This window comes from Dermacentor andersoni, chromosome 9 (assembly GCF_023375885.2).
Source record: "Dermacentor andersoni chromosome 9, qqDerAnde1_hic_scaffold, whole genome shotgun sequence".
In the NCBI taxonomy this organism is placed as follows: Eukaryota; Metazoa; Arthropoda; class Arachnida; order Ixodida; family Ixodidae; genus Dermacentor; species Dermacentor andersoni.
The window spans coordinates 115,456,869-115,482,954 of NC_092822.1; the positions used below are offsets into that span (position 1 = coordinate 115,456,869).

At 43.7% G+C, this 26,086-nt stretch overlaps 1 protein-coding gene across 1 annotated transcript; it reads left to right on the forward strand.

Moving 5' to 3' along the window:
* Positions 1 to 29: 29 nt before the first annotated feature.
* On the forward strand, positions 30 to 25,797 carry LOC126529617 (ribitol-5-phosphate xylosyltransferase 1-like). The gene is made up of 6 exons (XM_050177134.3): positions 30 to 174; positions 2,207 to 2,311; positions 3,795 to 3,894; positions 5,885 to 6,193; positions 10,215 to 10,379; positions 19,325 to 25,797. The coding sequence occupies exons 1-6, from the start codon at positions 30 to 32 to the stop codon at positions 19,746 to 19,748; spliced, it is 1,248 nt and encodes a 415-aa protein (XP_050033091.1). The 3' UTR covers positions 19,749 to 25,797.
* The last annotated feature ends 289 nt before the right edge of the window (positions 25,798 to 26,086 follow it).

A 26,086-nucleotide genomic window follows, 5' to 3' on the forward strand; every position in this document is an offset into this window, starting at 1 on the left:
AGCGTATCATCGTCGCGGCAAGTGGTGATATGGCGATCAGCCTGAGGCGCGTCACTGTCGCCGTACTCGCAGTTTACATCGCGCTGACCTGTTACACTGCCTACGTGCTTATCTCCAAAAACTACGGCTCCAAGACGAAGGACAGCGGACGGAAAGGCTCGTCCGGCTTGTCAGGTGGGCCTCTGTTCACTCTGAGCTCTGCACGAGCATAAAGAGTGCCTGCGCGAGTCTCGCTGCACGAGGCCGTGCTTCACGCGGAAAACACGTGTAGCCAGTCGCGTAGCGAAAGGCGGTGTGCGCGCTCGAACGGTGGCAAATAAGCTCGCGTGGCACCATTTTCTAGTGAGTTCTGGCATGCCTGCAGTTAAGATCATTGGTTGCTAGAGCAGATCAGAGTTGCGAAGAAAACGACGTCGTATGTTTTGTTTTCAGCGTAACTACGAGAGCCGCCACCTTCGGAGAAGGCTCGGCGACCGCGGGATGTGACGCCGCTCGAACCTTGCGGTCCGGCCGCGCATTCTCATGTTCCTATGACGACGCACAAAGCGATTTTACTTCCACTGAAAACAGCGGCTACAAATTTAAAATAGCCAGAACGGGCATCGGCGGAACGTTCAGTGGCCAAGAAGACCGCATGTGACATGAGTCATTTCTTAATAGTGGGTCATATGGTGTCAGCATGTTGTAATAACGCAGTCGAATGTTATGCTTATAGACCGAGTCTGTCTCCCTTCATCACCCCAATGACTGCAGTCTATAAGTAGATAAATAAATAAATAAATAAATAAATAGGCAAGCAACAATGTGGTCTACTTGCTGGGCCACTGCGACTGGTGTCCATGTCCCGGTGTTACACGCGCGTGCCAAGTCCTTAGCTTAGCGACGGCAGCTTATCAGAGGCGCCTCGTTGAGCTGGCTTATTCATGGCTTATGTTTGGTCTCTGGTGATGATGATCGACTGAGTGAAATTGCAAAATGTAACGGTACCATTTGCTACCACGCTCTAGCACACATGATTTCGAGTTCATATTCAACTTTACTATTGTTAGATGTGTTTTAATTCCAACTCCTTGATGTCTATAATAAATCCATGATTACATGGTTGTGAGACAGTATATTACCTCATTGTATAGCAACAGTTGCCGGAAAAAGATGACTTACATGTGGTACTATAAAACAATCTTTTATTCTGTATCACATAGGGTTCTATTGTGCCTGTGTGCCACCAATATTCCAAACATCTCTTATTTTCTGACATTTTCCAAACCTTTGCCAGTTGGCTTCCCTGCAGCCACCAACTCTCACGCATAAATTGCAGGCACAGTTGAGTCACCCCAGGCTTCACGGAATAGTTCACACTCGTTCGAGGCCAGGTATTTCTCATGCAACACTGGCCCAACACTTGCTACACGAAGCTTGCACTGTGTGAAGTGCATGGCAATGTGCTGGTGCACTGCAGCTGCCACTCAAGGCACTAGTGGCAGTTCAGAGCTCATTGCATTGAATGGGAAGTGGCTCAAGGAGAAGTGCCTTGCTCTTTCAGCTTTTCATCATGAATGTGTAAGTGGGTTTGTGGAACAGCTCCTAAGTCTGCGAACAACATCAGCACTGCTTTGCCATGATGAGCGTAAACCAACGAGCCCACCTCAGAACCCTTGTGTTAAAAAAAAAAAAGATTTATGTAGCACTGGAGCTTTGCAGGACATCCAGCTTAGACCTACACTCTAAAAAGAAGGTTGCACCCTTTTGAGTCGTCTTGTCCCCAATCATTAATTAACACTTATCTCGTGTGCCTTTCCCTTTGTCAACATAGGGCGCCTGGTGCTTCCAGTTGCGAAGGGCATGCACGCTATCAGCGTAACATAGCATTGTTGACAGCACAGTAGCACACACAGAGTTTTCAAGAAAGGAAACACAAGCCCGACAAATGATGATTGTTGTTTGTGGACAAGTTACACCGCAAAGGGTTTATACTTTTCTTTTTACAGTGCAACACTAGCTCCACAGCTATCACATTCTGCAGGACTGTTATATTTTCTATCAGATGGAGATCAGCTTTAATGTGATGGCATGGCCCATGGATGGCTAACAAGCATGAGCTTTCTACATGGCTAGAAGTACATCTTCGTACAGTGCAGAGAAATCCACTTTAATGGACAAACAAGAAACTGTACTATAGTGTACTACGCCTCTCTTATGCCACCAGGATCCAAGGATGGGGCCGAATGGAATCCATGGGGAGAAGAGCTGAGCCGGAGCAACTCGTCACATCTGGCCCACACAATTGAGATATGGGGCAAAGCAGCCATAGGTATGAAACCTTGCCTTGTGACTTTTTGGTATTTCCATTACAAGAAGATACTCTTTGATATTTTGTATTAGTAACTGTTAGCTTGCTGACATGGCATTTTGGCTGAGATCACTGTGTGGCTAGGCACTGCTTGTAACAAATGCCTGTTAGTATTTGCTGGGTCCTTGACATACATGGTGGTAGTTCAATTGGCAACCCTTATTGGTGCCTTTGTGCAAAATGCAGGAACAGCACGACAAGCAACCAAAGAGTTAGGAAGACAGCAGTGTAGATTAGAAGATGCATGTCGACAATACTCTGACACAAAGAGAAAAAAAAATAGTTGCCCAGATTGTTCAATGCGTAGAGCATATAATCAGTATTAAAGATAACATTCAAGATAAACAGCAGTTAGATGGACAGAGTTGTTGCCAAGAAAAGATGAAATCAGCTGAGCGCTCCAGAGCATGAGGTGATGTTGTAAGATTTGGAAATATACAGGCATAAAATGGCTTTGGCAGACACGTGACATGGGCATGTATAGGTTGGATTGCGTAACATTTTGACGAGACACCCAGAAGAGAAACACATACCACATAGTGCTGACTTGCGTCTGCCAGCATCTGCTAACAAATTTAGCACAGAGTGATGGCACCTTCCAAAGGGCATGGCTGTGGTTTATTTTGACAGTGTTGCAGATGTTTGCGGCTGCTGTTCACTACTCGAAAAAGCACCTACGCAAGACCCATTTAAATATCACTAGAAGAGAACTTCATCCTTCAGTGGACATGCAGAGCACGTGCTGGTGGGCGAGTTGGTTATACATGATTACGATGAAGGCACCAAATAAAATGACGGACGAAGGAAGACGACATGGGAAAACCACGTAGGCGCACTAACAACTGAACATTTTATTTCTTGACACAGGAATAAATTGCTGCTGCCAAGAGTCAAAACATCAAGAAAGAACAGTGCCGTCATCTGCATCACGTCATCTCAATTGTCACACATTGAGAGCACGGGTACTGTGCAACCTCTTGCCCGTGTTGTGATGCCATCTACATCGCCCCAAACTGCACCACCAGCACCAGCCACACTGGCAATCATGCACATGCAGTCGACACTTCTAAAATGTCCCAATTTTTTTGAACGTTCAATGTTGTGTCAGTCGGCTCTGTTTCTCAAACCAGTCACCATCTTATTCAGCAAGGGACTGGCTTATATTGTTTTTGTTCCACAGGCCATGCTGACAATGTCGATAAACATTGTCATTCAAGTTTGTAGCTATGTTATTACAAAAGCATTCAGTGCAGCAAGACTAGTACTCAGACACAGAGCAGGAACAACTTTCTAAGCCCCATCAAGAAACTCTGAATAATTTTAAATCATTAGTGGTGTCAGTCTTCATCTCTGTGCACATCCTGTGTTCTGTCATGCTCTTACTCTTCGACGATGAAGTGGTGCAGCAACGTTAGATATGCTTCACGAATACTCTTATGCACAGGCTTGTATCTGTGGGAACACATCTTCAATGGCAAGTTGGAGCAAAAGGGAGATGGAGCATGGAGCTATGGCTTCAGGAAGGTTGGCAACCTCAAGTTCAAGTGAGTATCAGCAGTGTCTGCACCTGCGTGACGTGTAACATTGCAATGTTGTCCTTAATACATTTTCATTACATGTCATGGTTGTGCTGAAAGCTATGTATCATAGAAACTAACTTGAGCGCAGGTGTAGTGGTCAAAAAGTTATGGCATGTGCAGCATGTGGCAACTGTATCCAGAAGCAAAATTTGGTGGCCTGAATCAGTTTTCACGGTGTATTTTTGCCTACAAGCTGTGCAAATTGTCACATTAGGGCTATTACTTTTTTTTTTACCAACACTCAATGCAAGCATTTGCAGATGAGTGCAGTGCAAGGAGAGGCTATGGTGTTCAGCCTCATGGTGTGCAGCCAATCGCAATTAATTAGAGTAATAAACTGCGTGTCATATTCTACATTAGCAGACGTAAAGTACCCGACTTCGCATTTCAACTTACTGTGCACCCACTAGCTGCATGTACAGTAGAACCTCGCTCATAGGTTTAGGAAAAGAACGCTAGAAAAAAACATACTGAGTGGCAAAATGAATGCTCCGAAAGCACTAATAAATTTGGCAGACTCAACTGCAGTTGACCTCTACGTAATGCAAAGCGCCGTGTGAATTGTTGCAGCACGAGACGGCGACATGCGCCAATCTGGTGAGGCCTAATCGGCCCAAGATGAGTGGCATTATTTTTGCAGCTTCAGCAAGGTTATGTTTACACTGCTTGAATTCAGCCTGAGCCAGCAGCTTTTTCAGGCGGAGCATTTTGGCAGGCAGGTTTGATCCGCCCCTTTGGCAACAATCGATAGAGCACCAGACGCCAACACGCATCTACGTGGTGGTGCCGGAGCTGCCCGAGGCGCACATTGTCGTTTTAAGAGGGCGATGGGAAACCGAAAGGAACTCGAGCTGGTCAGCAATGCTGGAATATGATGTTGCCAGAGCAAAACATGATGCTCACTTCGTGGCTTCTGCAGCATAGAATGACAGCACACTTGAGTTATCACCTATTAAATGTGTGCAATACGCTGCAAATGGCACTACACCACAGGCTCTGCGAAACCGACAGGTGAAGCTGCTTATCGTAGTGGGTCGGCAGTGATAGCTGTGAATGGCGACATGCGACAGCCCATGAGATGTGCTGGTGCCGGAACAGGAAACAGAGTGCATGGTGGCATTTTCACGTGACACGGGTGGTCAAATACTGCGAGGGAGCTGTCGTAGTGAGCACTTACTGCTCTTATTCGATTATCTTGCAACTTTCCTTGTTCCCACAGGATCTAGCAGCCAGAAATCGTATAATTGCAATCAAACTGTCAACAGATGTTGTGTGGCTATTGCAATAATAAACTTCATAAACATTTCTGTTTGTCTACGGCACAGATCATTGTTGCTGCAACTATAAAGAGCAGACCGTCTTTTTACAGCTTCCCTACAGAATGAAGTCTGCAAATCTTTATCAGATACTAGACATAATGAATAATCAAATTATTTTTAGCATTTTTCAACAAATTTTTGTATTTGTTGCCTTCCACTGTCATAGTTTTCGAATTCTGAGGCTGGCAAGTCTGCAACTACAATGCTTTTGTAAAATGTTTGTGTCGCATCAGTATTCTAGTTCAAGGACCATCATAAATGTACTGCAAGTTAACGATTATCTCGCCACTAACAATTTACAACTGCACTTAAATATTGTATGCAAGTCACATCAGTATCAGTGCTGCATGCTCTCTGGTTAGACTGCGTGATTAGATGCCATTACCATCGTTGTTGCTACCACGTACGTTTTCAGCTACCCAATATTCCACAAATGGCAATACATTTATGGATACGGTAAAACTCTAATGTTTAGTACTGTGTGCATTTAGTACTGCATGCTAAAGCTCTCTAATGCTTAGCACTCTGTGCATACAACGTTTATGGACACGCTAAAACTCGCTAATATTTACTACTCTGTGCATAGCACTGCATAAGGATAGACAGCCATAGCTTTGCTCAAAACCGTGCTGTAGGTTTAGGACTGGCCCATGGATTGTGCCGACGACAGTGCCCCAGGATGTGACGCACGTTGTCTTGGTGCTGAATGGACGGGAGCCAACCAAGGTGGCAGCGGCCCGGATGTGGCTGGACGCTCTGCCCACCTTCCGTCGACTCAAAGGAGTCGCTGTCGTCCTGTTGGGCGATGAGGCCTGCTCTGGAAACACGTGGCTGCTGCCCTACCTGAAGTCGCGGGGTGGCAGGGTGTCGGCTGCATTCATTGTCTACGACACGCCACTGGTGGATGATGTTGAGGTCTTCCAGTGGCCCCTGGGCGTTGCCACGTGAGTTTTGCACCCTGTGCTCGCCACTTTTCTTGCAGTGAACGAATCAGCCGAGTTGTAGGGAGAATGTCACTGCAGTTAAATTTTGTTACATTGAACCATGTTAAAGGGACACAAAAGTAAAATGTGAAGTCGAGCTGCGTTGAAAGACTATGCTTCCGTAATAACGAATTCATCATCCGTAGTAAGAACAGATCATAAGAAGCCAACAAACAAAGACACCAAGGACAACACAGGGGAAATTACTTGTACTTACTAATTGAAATAAGGAAATTATAAATTAATGGAATTGAAAGTGTAGGAAAAAAACAATTACCGCAAGTGGGGAACAATCCCACATCCTTCGCACCGTTCCCCACCTGTGGCAATTTGTTGTTTCATCCACTTTCAAATCCCATAATCTATAATTTGTTTATTTCAATTAGTAAGTACAAGAAATTTCCCCTGTGTTGTCCTTGGTGTCTTTGTTTGTTGGCTTCTTATGATATGAATAATAAAAAAAATTGGGCCCCTCAATTAACCCCATTTTTTCTCGTAGTAAGAACAGGGCTTTTGTAAATCAGAAAGTGACAAAAATGGAAAATCGGAGCGGCGTCACTTGTTGTGCACTCAGGTACACCTCTCCTGTGACGTCAGCACTGGCCGATTCATAGAAAGCACCATAGAGGGAAATCACGTGGACATTGCGTCAACTCGTTCGCTTTGGCATAGGTGGTTCCACTTAAGGAGCGGCAGTGGAACTTCAGTGGCAATTTTTTACGCAACAAAGTGACATATTGGCACACGGAAAACAATGATAGACTTCCAGTTGAATAAAGTATCAATCTAGCTTGACTTGATATTTTTCTTCACTGTTCATTTCAGTTGAATTACCTCTCATGTAAAACAGTTTCTGAAGATGTTGATGCTGCAGCAGCAATACATAGCAGAACATATGACTTGTATTGAATGAAAACTGTATCCACGCCAGGTAGAGCTCCGAGTAGCAGCGAATGGCTCAGTAGGGTTGTCTTTACCGCACGAACTGTGCTCGCTTCGGAGGGCAAAATAAAAGGAAACAAACAGCTTGGATTCCACCGTAGCACATGCAGCACATAGATTTTTTGTGTCATGGCCATGCAGCAAGCTGTGCCATCCCATTGATCCTTCATGAAAAAAAAATGATATCCATTAGAAGGCTTAGGATGCAGGAGGATGTGTGCCAGTCGCAGAACACATAAGGTTATGAGGTCAGAACATACATTTAACAGTCAATCAGTGTCTTGCTTTGTAGCGAAGACTTCTTTTTAAAACAATTGATGGGGGGGGGGTACTTTTAAAATCATATGTTCTCTCGTAGCCAAATTTTGCATAACTCTTATATTGAATTACTCGCGATATTGAACTCATGCACAGTTGTTTACGAGTCTGATATATATGTATTTGAATGGAGTGGTAAAGAGAACTAGCATTTGCAATCCCTGAAGTGCTTATGACCTCAGGTGCAGTAGCAAACTGGGTCCTTTTTTTTTGCTCTTTAAATGGCATAAATGGGCCATGATACCAAATTTTCTAGCTTGAATAATATATTCCATGTTAAACCGTATGCATCCCACTGCAAGCTGGCAATAATTTAGCACATTCTGCCGGTAGAAAATTTGTATTAAAATTTTTTATGTCTCATTTTAACCGTACAGCAGTCTAGCAACACTGGCAAGGTGACGGAATGAACTGCGTTGTGCATGGTCACTGTGTGTGGTTTCATTTTCACATGCGCATCTTGGCAGTCAGCCTGACATAGTTTCTGCTGTTTGTAGTGCTCAAGTGAAAGAGTTGTGGGCACAACATAGTGTCAACACTCTTGCTGCGCTGTTAGGTACCAGAGCATGCAGCGCAAGGAGAGTCCACTGTCATTCATCAAGCTTCCAAAAAAAGCCCACAAAATGTACAAAGCTGTACATGGGACCAAAGAAATGGCAGGCTTCAGATTCTTCAGTGTTGTGCTCCGAAAATTTCATAAAGCTGCAGAAAGTTACATGCACAGACTGCACCTTCTCACCAAGTTTGGTTTCTAGTGGAGCACTCCCACAGCAGTGGGCTTGCACCCTCCCGGAACAGTGGTGCACTCGTTTCGGAATATTTTGGAGCAGACGACACTGCGGTTGCACCATAGTTCTCGACATCACAAGGCATGCTAACATGGAAGTCGCTATTAGTTGTAGGAGCTTAGAGTCGGCAATTTCAAAATGAAATTCTAGGTTAAAATGTTCACTGGGAGCCCAATTTTTTATGTGTAGCATAACTGTATGGGCCCCTCTACTCTTCGTCACAATAATAAGCTTATAAATTGAGAATAGTTGGAGATCCTTGGGCATGCCGAGTCTTTTTAGGAAATGCAGTAAAATATCTTTATAGAGAAACGGCTTACATGGCTATGCTTTTGTTAGGGGGGTACATATGTGGTACGAGTTGGTCCCATAAGTGCTGTAGTAACGTTCATGGTCAACCATAGAGTTTCTCACTATAACACCTAGAGGGTAATCTGGCGCCACCGTCTATGGGAGTTTCTTAAGGGGGCACCGTGCCGTCATGGGAATGACGGTATATGTGTCTGCGAGACTCGTGTTGGCTGGTGTTGTAAGAGGCTTCGTCTAAAACGTGGATATGGCTACGCAAATAACACGTTCTCAAAGTAAAATCTTCATAAAATGTTTCCATTCACGCATATTACATCTTTACTCACCCACGATGCATGACCAAGCGAAGAAAAGCAAGAACAGACGACCAACTGTTTCAAAGCGAGCGCGAACCTTGTCGTCTGTCCTCCAACTTTAGCGGCCCGCTGATACTTTTTACGTAACATGTAGTCGTACACACAATAACAAGTTCTCATAGTTAAACAAAACATGTTTTCGCGTAATAATAAAGCTAAAACAGCTTTTCCCGTGCTGTTCTAGTAGAAAATGAATCATTGTGACAGACGGAACGGTACTTGCCAAGCGCGTCTTCAAGGTGTCCTGGCTCTACGAGAACGATGCCAATCCGAATCCACAATATACCGGCATTCCCATGCATACCACAGCGCAGAAGCGCCAGATTTCCCTCTAGGTAATGTAGTGAGAAACTCTATGTGGTCAACAGTGTGGCATTTTTAAGGGCTCGAGTAAAGTCTGATGTGCAAAAATATCAGCACTGCCACTACTGCAGTTGAATCTCATCTTGGGTCAAGGTACAAAGGTAATGTTCCAATGGCACTCTGGCACCAAAGCTTTCCAAAAAATGGGCAGGCATCTGCCACAACTGTACGCTTGCACACAATATGCAAAAAGAAAATTGTGCCATGGCTTCTGTGGCATCTGGCATTAATTGTAAATCTGGCTGTATTAGTCTATAGCAGCAGCTGCTGGAAACTGCTTCTGAGATATTTTAGTCAATTGGTTCAGCCATGGACTCACCTAAAGGCATAACATGAAATATAATAGTGAACTTCTGTTAGCTTACCTCCCCAGGCTTTGGAGAGCTAGGCTTTTTGCTGTGTAAACTTGGCCAATCCTGGAGAAAGTAGAATAAAAAAGTATGATATCCTATCGCCATGCCGCCACCACCACGCCACTGGTATTAGGGCCAACCCACAAGAGAACACCTTTAATCATGCTGTGTCTGGGATTGGCCAAGTTCTGATTGAACTGTATCCTGGTTTGCATCTCATTGCGTAGAATTTCATTAAACAATTTGATAGAGCTTCTTAGCATAGATTCCAACATGCACATTGGATTTGTGTTTTTTATGTCGTTTTACATATATATATATATATAACCTCCTTGATTGGGATAGTTGTTTTCTGTTACCTCCTTGAGCACACTTCTCATAGCTGTTTGACAGACTCAGTTCAAAGCCAGTGCTGCCCCTGTCCTCAGCACCTGCTGCTGTAAAGAAGGACTGGCTTAGTGACACTTCCGGATGTAAACGGCCTCCTGGCATGCATTCTAGCAAACTGGGTCATTTCAAGAAGTGAGTGCTCACTGAACTGTTCTTATTGTAGGTATCGTGGGTTCCCCAAGGCCCCCAGCACACTCCTGGCATCCGAGAGTCAACGCCCTTATCCGTGCAACTTTGTGGGCACCGTCTATCCAGGATCATCACGGGAAGAGCTGCTGCGTGTTCTGGGAGATCGCGGCGCCCCCTGTTACTTGAACACACGCAACGAGTGAGGATGCGTTGCTTTTCATTATTAAGGCAAAAGCCTGATGGCTCATGGGACCAAAATTTGACTGTGTGGCATTATGGCACCAAAATTCAATGGCCTCAAAATTCGGGGTTGAACCCATTACCTTTGGTGTTATTTACGGCAAAGTGACTTAAGGTAGAGTTAGTGAAGCCACTCATACCCAGAACTTTTGATGGCAGTCGAACCCACGACCTTTGGTGTTAATCAGAGCGGAGTTAATTCACAGCTAATTAAGGCTCAGTTGATTAAGATATAGGTAATTAAGGCACTAGTACCCTTGATTAAGTTAATTAAGGGACACTTGATTAGGGTAGAGTTAATTAAGGCACTCGAACCCACGGAATTTGGCGGGCATTGAAACCTCGACCTTTGGTGGGAGTTGAACCCACAACCTTTGGTGTTCCACTTCATGAGCCATATAATGCTTTTGCATTAAAACAAAGTGACAACAAGTAATAGGAAGTAACAACACATTCGAATAAGAATGTCAGGTGATTTGATGAATGTCTCGTGAGCATGCAGGCTTTCTCCTTCGTCGTCTTGAGTGTACGCTAAAGTGACTGTCAATTTTTTTTGCCAAAGCAGGAGGAGAGGGTGTTGCTTTGTACTTTCTTGTGACTAAAGGGTTCCAAAATAACGTTGTGTGCTCCTTACAGTGTTTCTAGTCATTCACAAATATTCGATGCCTGTGTAGTCAGACCAACTGCAATGAAATTTCACTTTGACTAAATTGGTATAAATGAGTACTATTGAAGCAATCTTGGCAAAGCTGCAGGGCTGGCTGTCATCTCATTTTCTTACTAACAGCCGTTCAATAGCACCTAAGCAGATGACGCAGCCACCTGGTGGATTGTGGATATGGTGCAAGTCCCAGCACATTGCCTCTGAGCTTTTTCAGCACACCATGGGCTGATGTGGGCAGTGCCCAATCTCGTAGGTGATGTTAAGGGGATGCATGTTCCGAGTCTTAGATCACTTCTGCAGACTGGTAATTGCAGTGTGCTTTTCTTTCTTTCTTTAGGGTGTAGTATCAAAACGACTGCATTTTCAAGCCTTTCGTGGTGCATTCACTGAAACTTCATGTGTAAAATTTTCTACTGAAGCTGCTGTGTATATGCACTACGGTAGGATACAACTTAAAAAAACAGCAGTTGGCAACCAAGGCACACGGACCGCGCGAGGTTGTTACTCCACCAGCCAATCACAGAAGCAGACAAAATCATCATCATGTGACCAATTCAACACCGCATTGTACAGTCGAACCCACTTATAACAATTTTCAAATACCACGAAAATTATATTGTTATAACCGATAATTGTTATAACTGGGCTGCATGAAAAAATCGAAATAGGGGGATGGCAGAGCTTATCTTTGAAAAATATAATGACGGAGAGGCCAGCGCCCCTCCCCACCACCTTCTTCCATCCGGCAGCTGATCGTGCTCACTTGTTTAACTGCTTCCTGGGCGCTGCACTCATATGTAACAAGGCACAGCTGTCAGCGTTAAAGAATGGCACTGCTATAACAACTGCAAAGAGGGGTCATGGGTGGCAAGTGATATGCGAGCACCGCCAAGACAATGCTTTCGTGGCCCCAAAAGGAAACCTTTAAAATAATGCGAGGAGGTTGCTGTGGCAGCCTGTCAGCTTGAGAAATCCAGAAGAAACGCTGAGGCAAGATCGCCGCAAGCGTCTCGCCATGTACGTCTCACTGCGTTGTATGAGAAAACCCTATGTGCGTCAGCCTTGCATGCTTTACGGGAAGCTTGCCGACATCCCTCTCCAAGGTATCCAGGTGCTCCACGTAGTGCAGCGGAAGGTCTCTCTCAAAAACAAAGCCCCGGAGGGACTGAATCATCTGCAAGGCTTCCTGTGAGGACAATCTTGAGGCAGCCTGCCCTACTGCGTCATCGCTGCCGTCGTTGCCGTTGCTATCCGATGCAACCATGTTCGTGACGATTGCCTCATTGGTTAGAAGCACTTAGTTTCCAAATCTATAGCCATGCACTTCCTTTTTACCGGCAACGTAGTGCAGTGCCGATTATCGGCGGGCAAGTCAAAAGAGGCTGAGAAACCACGTGGCCAGGAACGGTTTCGGAGCAACTAACAAAGACGAACACAGGTGATTAAGCTGTTTGCAGAACTGTGCTGAATGAGGAGCCAGCGAGCAAGATGCGAGTGGCCCAATTCGCGCGGTCCATTCCTGTTTAGGAGGGTGGTGCAGCGTAGAGCTATGGTCGCAGCCCATTCATGTTCGGAGAGGTGGAAGAGCCATGGGAGAGAAGCGCATAGAGAAGGCTGGAAAGTGAGCACATGGCGGCCTTTGGAGCAGCGGGCCATCATGCAGCGGCTCGAATTTCTCGTTATCTTTTTCTTTTCAAGGATTTCGCATTTTGCTACCTTTCAGCTCAGACATCAAGCAGCCAGACTTCATCGTTATAACAGATAATGCAGCATCGGGGCGTTGTAGTAAGCAGGTTAGTTCACCATGCAAAACATACAGAAGTTAACGGTGCAGCACCTTGTCATTGTTATAACCAATATATTGTTAAAACTGGTATCGTTATAAGTGGGCTCGACTGTACTTGATACCTCCGGAGCGTCTGCGGTTCTTAAGAGTCTTTTCATCGGCGGAAGCGATGAGGTGTGCAAGAGACATGGACAAAGTGTATGGAGTCTGAGCTTTTCACTCTTCAAAAGTCCGCGATACAGTTCATTTGATTGCTGACCCTGTTTTACTAATGAAACTTCACTGCCAACTGAAGTGAAACTTGGCAATAAATAGTTGCAGCAAAGCAAGCATTTTGTTTCAGTTCAATAAAGAATGAGGCTGTCACCGTTTCCACTGTAACAGATGAGCGAAGCATACAAATTTATGCACTTATAGTTTATTTTTGTGGTTACCACCTTATTTAGGCAACAAGGAAAGGTTGGAGTATGAACTATTTGCAGCCATGTGGAGGAACAGTGGCTGGCGACTATAAGGGCGTGGGTGGGGCTTCACTGCAGACTTGAGTTGTATCCGACCATACCTGAAACTAGGCTTTTTATGCGGCCCAGAATTTTGTTACAGTTGGCCTTTAATCTCGCTTCACACAGTCACTGAGTGGTAGCTGTGGTCATCAAATATCAAAGTGCGCATAGTCCTTCACACCAAAACCACACCTCTGTTTTCAATACAGTCAAACCCACGTATAACAATATTCAGGTGCCATGAATATTCTATTGTTATAACAGGGTTGCATGAAAAAAATCTACATAAGGGGATCGCAGAGCTGATCTTTGAAAACTATAATGATGGGGAGGCCAGTGCTCCTCCCCACCACCTTCCTCCATCCGGCAGCTGATCGTGCTCACTTGTTTAACTGCTTCCTGGGCGCTGCACTCACATGTAACAAGGCGCGGCTATCAGCGTTAAAGAATGGCACTGCTAAAGCAACTGCAAAGAGGGGTCACGGGTGGCAAGGGATATGCGAGCACCGCCGAGGCAACGCTTTGGTGGCCCCAAAAGGGGCCCTTCAAAAAAATTCGAGGAGGTTGCTGTGGCAGCCTGTCAGCTTGAGAAATCCAGAAGAAATTGTCTCATCTTGAGATATTGTCTCATCGGTTAGAAGCACTTAGTTTGCAAATCTATAGCAGTGTGCTTTCTTTTCACCGGCAACGTTGTGCATTGCTGATGATCAGCGGGCGGATCAGCCATCTTCTGTTTCGGAGGCTGAGGAACCACATGGCCAGGAACGATTTTGATGCAGCCAACAAAGACGAACATGAGCGATTAAGCTGTTTGCACAACTACGCTGAATGAGGAGCCAGCGAGCAATCTGGGAGCAGTGCAGTTGGCGTGGTCCATTCGTGTTTCGGAGGGTGGCACAGCATAGAGCTATGAGCGCAGCCCAGTCGTGTTCGGAGGGGTGGAAGTGCAGCCGGAGAGAGGCGCGTGAGGAAGTCTGGAAAATGAGTGCCCGACAGCTGTTGGGGCAGCGGGCCATCGTGCAGTGGCTCAAATTTCTCGTTTTGTTTTTTTCTTTTCAAGGATTTCGCATTTCTCTACCTTTTGGCACAGGCACCCAGCATCCAAACTTCATTACAACCAATAATGCGGCATCAGGTCATTGTAGTAAGCGAGTTATTTCGTTATGGAAAACATACAAAAGTTGATGATGCGGCAGCTTGTCATTGTTATAACCGATATATTGTTAAAACCGGTATTGTAATAAGTGGGTTCGACTGTACATTTAAGCAGAGTCATGCAATCAGATTCTTCCACAAGGATGAACATTGTATGGTGCTGATTTATTGTGGCTATCTTTTTTGACGTACACTGGCTATAAGCGTAGCCAGTGCAGGACTTCACCATTCTTTCAGTGCAAAACAGAGTATAGCTTTGCCCATTTACATGTAGCAGATGTGTATGCAACTAACTATGTGTAAATAAGTACTTGTAATCTATTACATTCATTTAGTAATCTAGTAATTTAACTATTACCATTCTTACTCAGTAATGCTCACTGTAATTCAATTACTCCTTTCAGCAATCAATTGCATGTAATTTGTTACATTATTGGCGAGACAAGCTGGAACAGGTGACGGAGTTTTGGGAACCTGAATCTGGCAAGAACTACAGTAGTAAAACACCCGAGATTGTGCGACGCAGCAGCCAGTTCAGACAGGCAAACCCAGGAGCTCAATGTTTTTTTCTTATGGTAACGCTTCACGAGATGTTGGCCGATGAATTGAACCGGTGCTGGTATGTTTTAGTATTAACAGCCACTTGGGACGTAAATGCCAGGATATCACCTACAGACAGTTTTTACGGGTTTCATTGGACCAACTGGGAGCGCCTTCTTCAAGTCCGAGTAACAATGTAGCGCTGCCCTTCGCAGAGAACCCAGACACCGAGTAACAACTACCTTGTGCGTAAGATGACCGTACAACAGCACCCTACTCCCCAGCGTGCACATAGAACGAGCCTTCAGGATTGCTAGCGATATGTTGACAACGAAAACGAGGGAAGATGACCCATGAAATTTTTGAAAAGCAATGTATGAAGGGCTACAGAGGACACACTGAATGTGCCAGTCTAGCTTGTTGTGCAATGTTATTGAAAGGTTTGGAGGAAAGTAACTTAGAAGTGATCGATTACTTTTGAGTAATTCCTCAATTACTTTCTTGGGGCAGTGATTGGCAACTGAAATCAATTATACTTTTGAGTAAAGTAATTGTTATCGGTTACTTTTTTTCTGTACCCTGTACAAGTCTGACATGAAGCCATTTTTTATAGCACAAGTGTAGCATGAGAACTACACTTTCTGTACCGTGGTTTTGATGAGTGTAAATAGGTAAAAAAACGGGCAGGCATTGCAAATGGGACGCACAATTTTGTCTGGGATTATTGATGCTGTCGGCATACACGTATATGGCGATGACGGTGAAGGTTTGCTGTGGGGATGGCAACAATGCTGGCATGACTGTGCATCACTAGGGAAGGGGACGTTATCTTTCAAGAAGATAAAATGATGTTACTCACAAATGTTTTCAGTGTTGGTGCTGCTTTATATGCATAGCAAAGTTGTCCTTGTGCGCCGTGCATTTGCAATGTCTTTAGCAGCAGAGTTTGCTAGATTTGTTGCTGAAAGGAAACTATTACATTGGCTTTTAGTGTTTGGAATGTTTTGGCAAGTGCATATGTACATCCAACGAGTGCGAAGTCAGGCAATTTTTGTCGGCTAATGCAGAAGACGGTGCACAGTCCGCTCTGATCGGCTACACTCCAGTCAGTCAAGTGTAACACAATACGTCATAGCCTCCGTTCTGTACTACACTTGTCCGAACGAGTCTGCATGAAGTGTAGATAAAAAGCTCGGGAGTTATTGGTGGGTTTGTTGGGAGGAACACCAAATCACACAAGAGCGCTGAACTGCAATTCAGTAGATGCAGTAGATGCATTGCGGTTCAACGCTCATGTTTGTGTGATTTAGTGATCGTCCATGTCTCAACAAGTGTGGTGCCCTCAAAATGATTCATAAAAAGAATTGCCCTCTTGGCAAAAATGCTAACTGTACCGCTTCTTATAGGAAAAGGTACGAAAAAAATGGCACAGTTATGCAACCTTGTAGAGTGACAGCCGAATTTTTAGCCAAGCTGTTAGTGTAACAGTTTCAATACTTTGAAGCTTTTGCGATAGTTTCGGCCTCACTAGAGCAGTGTTCAGTAGGTGGTGCTCTTGCTACCTTATTGTTACATATAACAATTTGTAATTAAGACACAAGTACATGTACCATAGTGTATAGTTGTAACGAGTATTACCACCATTTTCAGAAATTACGAGCGTAACTTAGAAGAAGAATAAGTGTGCACTTGTTCCACTCCTATGCTTCTGTTTACTTCATTTCCCTGTTATACATGCAAGCAAACATTAGCATGAAATGTGTTGCAGGAGAAGAAACAATTGTCATGAAGGCCAGGTTCCTAGAAAGGTATAGTATTTGCCCTGTCAAGACCACGTTTCAGGACAGGCCTTGCCCAAGACCAAGCTGAAATTTCCATATTCCAGCATTCCTGCACGTTAGCACCAGAATTCCCTCTATGTAGTATTGCTAGAAACTCTTACACCTGTGAGGAGAGGAACCTTCTAAACAGCAATAATGGTTGTCATCATCTAATAAACCTAACAAACTTTTTTGTTAAAATAGTACAATTCATACATTGTCTCCAGAGACATTGCTAAAGGTAGAAAAGAGTACCTGAAAGACTATGTGACTGTTCATAGCAGGCATAGCAAAATCATACATTTGTGCTACAAATTTGGACTAAATCCTTGTTATAACGAAGCCCTCAGGGCAGAAAGTTTACTTCACTATAAGCAACGATTTGTTGAAAGCAGAGAAGCTTAGTCTTAGTAATGCAGGATGTACACCCTCACAATTTTTTAACAGTATCGCGCAAGCGTCGACCACACAGCTTGTCAGTGGCCTTCTAGCGGTGAAGTGTACTCCTGAAGCGAACAGCACAGCAGAATACATTCGAAGTAGAATTCGCCTTGCACGCTCGCACATAAAGTTGCCAATCACGTCGTCCATCACCGCTACAAGGCCGCTGACACGCCGTACGGTCGATGCTCGCATGACATTGTTTAAAAATTGCAAGAGTGTACACTCCAACAGTGCAAGAGCTTGTAAGATGTATACTGAAACAAAGCAGAACTCGATAATGGTGACATGACAGTGGCAAAATTCTGTGACACCCGTGAACTTCATCTGTCGGTTATCATCGCATGATATAGTCATATAGACCCGAGGAAGCTGCCTCCACGTGGAGTGACTTTTGCAGCATTCTTTGCCTAGGCAGGTTGCTACGAAGAAATGCAGAAAGCTATTGTTTATACATCGGGTCCTTTGTTTATGGGTTTTATGCTTTTTTAAATGTCAGGGGCAAAAATCTGGTTGTGGAAAAATTGTGGAAAAGTCAGGTTTTTGCATCTGGAGGGAAAACTGATGAGATATTAGGGGTTTTATTTTCTGCCAGCCCAATGTTTCGGATTTTTCTGGTATCTTTTATAAATGATTAGCACAAGCAGTGGTCATCTTTTGGGCACAGACATTCTAATTAAACAAGTGAAATCACTCGCAGGAAAGTGTAATAGAAAAGAGAGCTTCTCACAAATCATGTGATGAACACATCTCTATAGATCCTCTTTGTCAGGCATTATTAATACATTTAAAAGAAACTAAATTAGCAGAAACAATGAATAGGGATTGGTTTGTGGTTCCATCTTAACTTTGTTTTCTGAACCTCTTAAAAAAAATCTAAGGAAAAATATCCAAAATGTAGTGCATGCGGGCATGCTTCGCAGGAGGTGATGCTCTTTCTTTTTTATCTTACAAGCTCTTGTTGATATACATTATCATATGCAGTGGAAGCATTTCCGTGTCTATCCTATAGAATCCTGGTAGGCATTTTGCTCTGCTGTCGTCACATTTTACTGGTCTGCTATATAAGCTTGCAACAAAATGAATGTGAATTAAATTATTTCTAGCCCAATCTGTCACCTGTCTTTTAATGTAACATACTTGAATAAACGTTATCTCAATGTCACAGCTTTTGTTCACGATGTAGAATAACATCAGCACTTCATTCACTTTCTAAGGTACTATTGTCATTTACATGTATGCGGTGTGCAGGAAGTACAATTCCATGGGCCATTGTAACATTCATCTAAATGCGCCGAATAAAAAAGGAACAAGCTTTCATTCACTCAAGGCTGGCAGGCACTGAATATATATTATAAATGGCGGTTTCCACCTGAGTGCTTAGTGAAAAAAGAAGCAAGTATCATATATTTATTTATGTAGTACAAACTGCAGTCCAAAGACCAAGCAGGAGGGTATTGTTGTTTCCATAATAATACTTACTATATCACATATCATTACCTCTTGCTCACAGAGTGTGAGCAGTGTTCATTAGTTTTGTAGCACCTATATTTATTATTATCCTTCACGAAAGCCCAAACTTTTAGGATAAATTGGGTTTAAACCGATTTTCATCAAATTTTATCCAAGGTGCAAAAATTGGAATTTTCAGGTTTCACCCAAAGACAAAGGACCCTGTTTACACTGCACCAAGTCACCTCATGTGAATTGCTACTTCGCACTTCATACTAAGTAAAGTTTGTTGCTAGTGCGCATCTAATGAACTGGTTTGAAATGCACACAGTGTGGTTGGGACCACAAAACACTTTGAATCAAGGTGGCTTTGCATAACAGGGTGTTGCATTATTATAAACCCATATTATATACATCGCATGAATGCATAATTGTGCAGACCAGGGAATTACATGAGTATAATTTGTGTGTCAAATTGTTTATTGTGTGTTGCAGCAATGAGCTACAAAAAAGTGGCGTGTGCTCTTTTTTTTTTCTTGACAGGTGGCGGCCCCTGGAAACCAAGGAGTCGCTAGAGTCATATCTCTTGGCTCTCAAGCTGAGTGACGTCACACTCAACCCGGCAGGCAAAAATCCAGAGTGCTACCGCATTTACGAAGCGCTGGAGTTTGGCTCACTGCCCGTGCTGGAGGACAGGACACTGTCGCCAGGTTGCGCTCGCGCAGACGATGCCAATGGGACCTTCCGTCTGCTCAAGAAGCACAAGGCTCCGCTCGTTTATGTCAGAAACTGGACGGAGGAATTGATGCCCATCCTGGAGAGGGAGGTCGCCATGAAACCCAAGGAGCAGGCAGAGAGAAGGCAGGCCCTGGTGTCATGGTACACGTCTTTCAAGCGCGCCATGCGAGACAGGTTCATACGAGTGCTGACGGACAAATTCTTCATCGAGGAGATCAACGATACATGACGAAAGTTGATGATGCGCAGCATCTATGACCTTCTAAGGACTATGGTCTTGTCCTGGTGATTGTGCATGCGATGGTCCACTAAAACTAAATGATGCGTGGCATCTAGCAAGCACTAAGGCCTGCAGCTTCATCCCAGTGGTAGTGGAAATGCTGGCACATCCGAATGCAACAGTGATAGATACAATGCCAAGCATGACTTGATGTGCTGCACGGTGCCAATTGTTCTATTTTTGGTGAGAACTCAACGCCGGTATCAGCTCAAAGGGCAGACGAGCTGAAATGCGTCTAATAGCAGTATGACATCTGCTTGAAATTGTTGCCACAAATCATATACGTCATCCGTGACAAAAACTTTGTGTGTGTGTGCAGCTATCTTTCTGGTGAAAGTGTCGATTTGGTGTGCCAAGTACGAGTCATCCGTAGAACTCATCGAATGTAAATAAGCTTGGCTTTGTTGGACAAGGTGCTGATTGTTCGCACCGCACCACATGGCAACTTTCAACGAGTAATTCCTGCATTTCAGAAGCAGACGTTTAACTTCTCTATCAAGATTTTACTCGCAAGGGTGACCATGCTGCTGAAAGTGGCCGTGGACCTCATGGACTGCAACAGGAAATGTATGTGTACATTAACTCAGTTACTGAAAGCATCAGTAAGACTCAATCAGTGTGAAGTGTCTATAGTGTCTGCAGCCTTCTTGCTAGTCTTATGTTCTCTAAACGGTCAATGATCATCTATTGTTCAGAACTGGCATGCCACTGTGATGTGGAAAGAGTGCAATTCACTCATCATTTATACTGTGCGACGAAGGCTGGCTGAGCCACAGATGGTTTATTCAAAGCAAAGCACCATCACATTCCTTGAATAAGGAATGCACTGTAAGTATGTGCATGTGATAATGATGATGCACATGCAGACTGCTCACTATATTATTGCGACAGCAAATTGTACGGACACTGCAAGTGCATTTGCGCCGCAGGTGTTGTTGTGATGTCCTACTATCAATAACGCATGGCGGTGCAACTGTGAAGGATTAGGAAGCCTCTAGAAACAGGAAGCAACGTTTTTATGTTACTTTCAGTTTGAAAGCTCCTCCCAAGCAGCGCATGGGAGGAGCTTCACAATGTGGCACCAATGTCGCTTTCAGTGTGGAGAGAGCGTGCTCAGTAGCCATCGCCGCTAAACCTCATCCACTATCGTGGTGGGAATCAACACGTAGAATTCAAATCTGTGGACTTTTTTTTAGTTGTCAGGTAAGAGCTTCAGTCTCGGAGTTAACAGTTGGCATCATCAAGACAGGTGAGATAGAGAGCAGGTTGAAGCAAGGTCAAGAAAAACTGCAGTATTTTACTTGCTTCGTACTTTATCCATCACATCGCATTTGCAATGTTTATCCTGGATAATGTAATGTCAGTTTGCATTGCACTATAAATGTTTCTTGCGAAGAATGCATGAAACATGTAGGAAAAGAAGTGCTATAATAAGGAATGGGCGCTCGTAGAGAAAAGAGAAGGAAGGTGAGGTTCGAGCAAGCTCTCGATTTTCAAGTCTGTCTCTCACATTTTTAATACAAACATAAAGAAAAGTTAGAGCATTGTTCCGTTCTGGTTTGAGAACACAGTTGTGAAATTCTGTGCTCGGTTATCGGCACATGGAACACAGAACAGACTAGATTTAGACTAGACACGTAGTACACATATTAGACAGCTACGAATTTCACTCGGTATGAAGTGCAAAGGAGCAATTTACATGGGCTGACTTGGTGCAGTGTAAACAGGGTCCTTTGTCTTTGGGTAAAACCCAAAAATTCCAAATTTTTTGCACCTTAGATAAAATTTGATGAAAATTGGTTTAAACCCAATTTCTCCTCAAAGTTTGCACTTTCGTGAAGAATAATAATAAATGTAGGTGCTACAAAACTAATGAACACTGCCTGCACTCTGTGAGCAAGAGGTAACGATATGTAATATACCTAGTAAGTATTATTATGGATACAACAATACCCTCCTGCTTGATCTTCGGACAGACAGACTAGACATAATATTTATTTCACTGCATACAAATCAACAAAAATTGAATTCGTTCACACTTGGTTCGAAATGTGGAAGTGATGGCTACTGAAGACAAGCTTTCTTATTTGCAATGGAAACTTTCTCACTGTTTTCAAACCTTGTATTCACGTCTCTTGCATAGAGGTGCATGCATGTAACTATGACAAAATTCAGCACACGGCATCTAAAGTGGCCATATGCCCTGCACATTGAAGCCGAGCAAGGTTTTATCATTCCTACTCATCGTCTAACACTATCAACGAAAATGGGACCTTCTTTCAAAGGAATTAAAACTGCTTTGTTTACTACATATTTGTAAAATCTGTCATATTTTTGGCAGGATGCTTGAGGCATCCTTGCTTGAAGCTCCTGTTCACTGTCAGATGCCAATCACTGCCAACAACTGGAGAGCTGTTGTCCTCGATGCAGGAAGGGCATGGTGTGGTCTTGCTGAGCTTGTGCACCACATAGCCTGAAAGTAATATATAGGATACCTTCATCTAGTACTCCTTTGAAGTAAATGTGCTCACTTTAACTGTGCGGGGGTGAGTCGTTTGGTTCTGGTGTTAACTCAGTCACTCTGGACTCAATTAGTGCAGGTGGACTTGCTTCCAGCTGTGTGCTTCTCTCGATTTCTTTTATGTGTCTTAAGCACCCAAAATCATTTGGTTCTCCACACTTCCACACGTACCTGTCTCTATACTTATATGTGTGTGGACTTAGCAGCTGGAATATTTGCATGAATTTCAGGATTGTTGGAAACGATTTGTCACCTCCAAATGAGTGCACCTGTCCGAAGTGGTGCTGAAAAGTGTAGAAGACTGACAAGTTCTACTGAACCCCAGATTAGCTTAGAATCGAAGAAACGGAACTGTACTTATGCCCTCACCTCCAAACGACCCTGATGGAGCTTAGCTGTAAGAATATGGTGGACATCTTGGTCTAGCAGGTATTGAATGATTTCATGTTCTGACAGCTGTGATGCAAAAAGTTTCAAGTCCTTCTGGACTGCATTTCTCTTAGTGATGTCAAACAACTAAAAAAATTGTTCGAAGATCTAGAAGTGACCAGAGCAAAGAAAGAGACCATTAATAGTTTTAGCCGGGATAGCAGATGCACTAAGCTGAATAGCTAAAAATATCCATGTAATATAACTTTGATGCTACATTACCAGTATTGAGCCATGTCAAATTCCGTGTGCAGGCAACTTGACATTCAGTACATCAAAGAGTTGGTCGAGGATATTTGTGAATGCCTCGTTACCTTCAGAGTGTTCCATGCCAGTTACCTTCGCTTCCCTGTAAGTTCTAATTCCAACTCGTGTTAATATGCTGTGAAAACTGAAAAAGCACAATTCAGTTTAAATTTGCTAGGAAACGCATCATTCATTCATTGACAAATGAACCATACTTATGTAGCACATCTCACTGTAGCACGGTCACTTTATGAAGGCTGAAAATTTTCACTTCCATTAAGGCATTCTTAAATGCCAACTGCTGCTTTTATGGGAGCATGTGAAGAATATTATCAATTTGTGGTTCGCTGAGTGAATGCAGATATTCTTTCATGGCAAGGACTTCTTGACTCTCCTCTTCTCTTCCCAGGGTGCCACAAATTGCTTTGCACCTCAGTGATTTAATTGGAATACTCTTTGGCCCCTTCAGCCTCGGTTTCGTGCCTGGTTCTCTGCATGCTGCAGAAAAAGCTTCCAGAGTGTCTTGCATTGTGTACAAGTGGTGTTCAAGCGCAAAGTAGTGGATCTTTTTCATTGCCAGTTATCACCATCCTTAGTAGCCACTGCAGATGACAATGTATGGAGGATACAACATAGCAAAGGAACCCTTGCAAAATTTTATCTTTTCTATGTAGTGAAAAAAACACATGACATCTTCAAGTGAATGTATGTCCCTGAATTTATTGGTGGTGTACACTGTTGATGACACAGATTGACCATGGGGCATTGACTGAAAAACTGAGGCAGCTTGTTGCTACAACAGCCTTTTCTACTCCAGAAACAGCATCTTTGACATTCAGCTTGTACAGGACGACCAAAGTGTCCAGAGATTTGAGTGACCAACCTTCAATTCCTTGGCCTGCTTTTGCCAAGCCTAGGGGTTCGCTGTACAGTAACAAGGTAGTCTCCACGGGAAGGGAATTGTAATCCTCACCATGAAGGCTCATTGTCGCACTTGTTTGGTTGCCGTCAACTTTTTTTTTTTTTTACACCGCTTCACCCGAGAGGCCATATGCCCAGCCGATTCCTTGCATTTCTGCGTGGGTGTTGAAAGGTATTTCGAGCAGTCGGGGAACAATGTGGCATGACGTCTTTTAAGGCCCATTTGGAATGCGTAATGACAACAATGCCACCATTATTGTTATGCACAAAACCCTTTAACACGTCCTATTCTTTGAAGTGGATGCCACAGACAACAAAAGATCATGAAAGCTATCTTTAGAGTTGGACGGATCGCACACTTCCCTTTTTGTAGGTGTGCCAAAACACTGGGCAGCTAGAAAAAGAAAATTTTTTCGGCCTTCTTCGAATCATAGCCGCTTTTTACAGCCAAGCATAAAGCAGAATGCCATGTTCTCTTCTCACTGAATTAGCATAACAAAGTGTCAATTTCCAAGGCGTAAACAAGCACACATGCAGAACCATCGCTCTCGTCTCTTCGACCAGGCAGCGATGACGGTGGCAACAAGCCGGGCTGGTCGGGCAAACAGTGTTGTGAGCACCACTGCATGGCGGCACACTATGCAGCGTAGCTTTCAAATTGAAATTTTAAAAAACATTGATGCAAAGTGCATTTGGCTCCAAAAGCATTGAAGCCAAGTAGACACACCGTCATGTTTCGCTCAGTCAGCTCTCCTAGAACCAGGGCAGTGCGTTCTGGCTTCCACTGCTGGTGTGGGCATTGTGTGTACACACAGCATTCGTACTGAGCAGCTGTATGCATAGCACACCGTGCTTAAATGTCAAGCTAAATTTAACCCTTTCTTGTGCGCTGACCAACACTGACACTTTTCCTTCAGTCTCATCTCATGCACCACCTGCGACACCTGCAACACCGCTGGCACTCTCCTCATCACGCCAGCATTCTGAGATGTTTTCAGCTCGGAGCCAAACGAACTGCCGATGTCTTCAGTGTTCGTTAAAATGTTCGAATCAAAATAGCTTGAATTATCTTCGTAAACTGCCCTGTTACATGGACACAGGAGTTGCAGGTGCAACAAAAGCCTCAAGAGTTGTACCCGTTGTGAATATACTGTGTTAAAATTAATTTCTCCATTGACATTATCATTAGAAAGTCAAAGCTGCGGGACTGTCACCATTTTATTTGTATACCATGTTGCTGTGTTGTTGAGCCTTGTTGACAAGTGTATACATTGTTTGAATACAGTGATACTATACTGGTGAATCCTTGTACAGTCCTTGCTTGTTCAGTAGCACTGAAAAATGTGGCGTTTTAAGCACGAAATGCTTCTTCGGCCCATGATGAGAAGATTTACAGAGAATGTCTTTAATCTAGCAAAGCCTATCCAAGAAAAGTAATTTGGAAACAATTTCAAGTCATTTGGATTCCAATAACACTTCAAATTCATTGACAGTTAACGCAAGTCATTCATTCATTATACCCCAAATCATCATTGTCATCAGCCTGGTTATGCCCACTGCAGGGCAAAGGCCTCTCCCATACTTCTCCAACTACCCCGGTCATGTACTAATTGTGGCCATGTTGTCCCTGCAAACTTCTTAATCTCATCCGCCCACCTAACTTTCTGCCGCCCTCTGCTACGCTTTCCTTCCAAATAATAAACGTCATTCTCCTGCAGCAGCCAATTTCAAACCAAGGCCAACCTGACTGGCTGACTTGCAAACCACCGAGAAATTGCCAATGTGCATGTAGTAGTATATGTGATGTAAGGTGTGCTCTATGCAGTCTCGGAGCATGTGCAATTCTTGAAACCACAATAAAATACACTTGAGCGTTGCCAATACATTTCTCTCGTTCGTATTCTGTGTTATAATGTTGCTGAAGCCCGCTCCCTACGACAGCTGCAGTTGACATATGCATGTCACTATGCATTATGCATAGTGACATAGTTGTCATTATGCATGCTGACATATGTTTCCTTAGGAGCTACATTCTATTTCATCAGTTCCGTGAAAAGCATACTAGAGAAGTTCTACTGTGCTTGCCTGTCATCAAAACAGGAAGTGTTAGCAGCATGTTGTATGCTGTAAGATAGGGTTTGCAAGTAATAAAGGAGCAGAAAGAAATGAG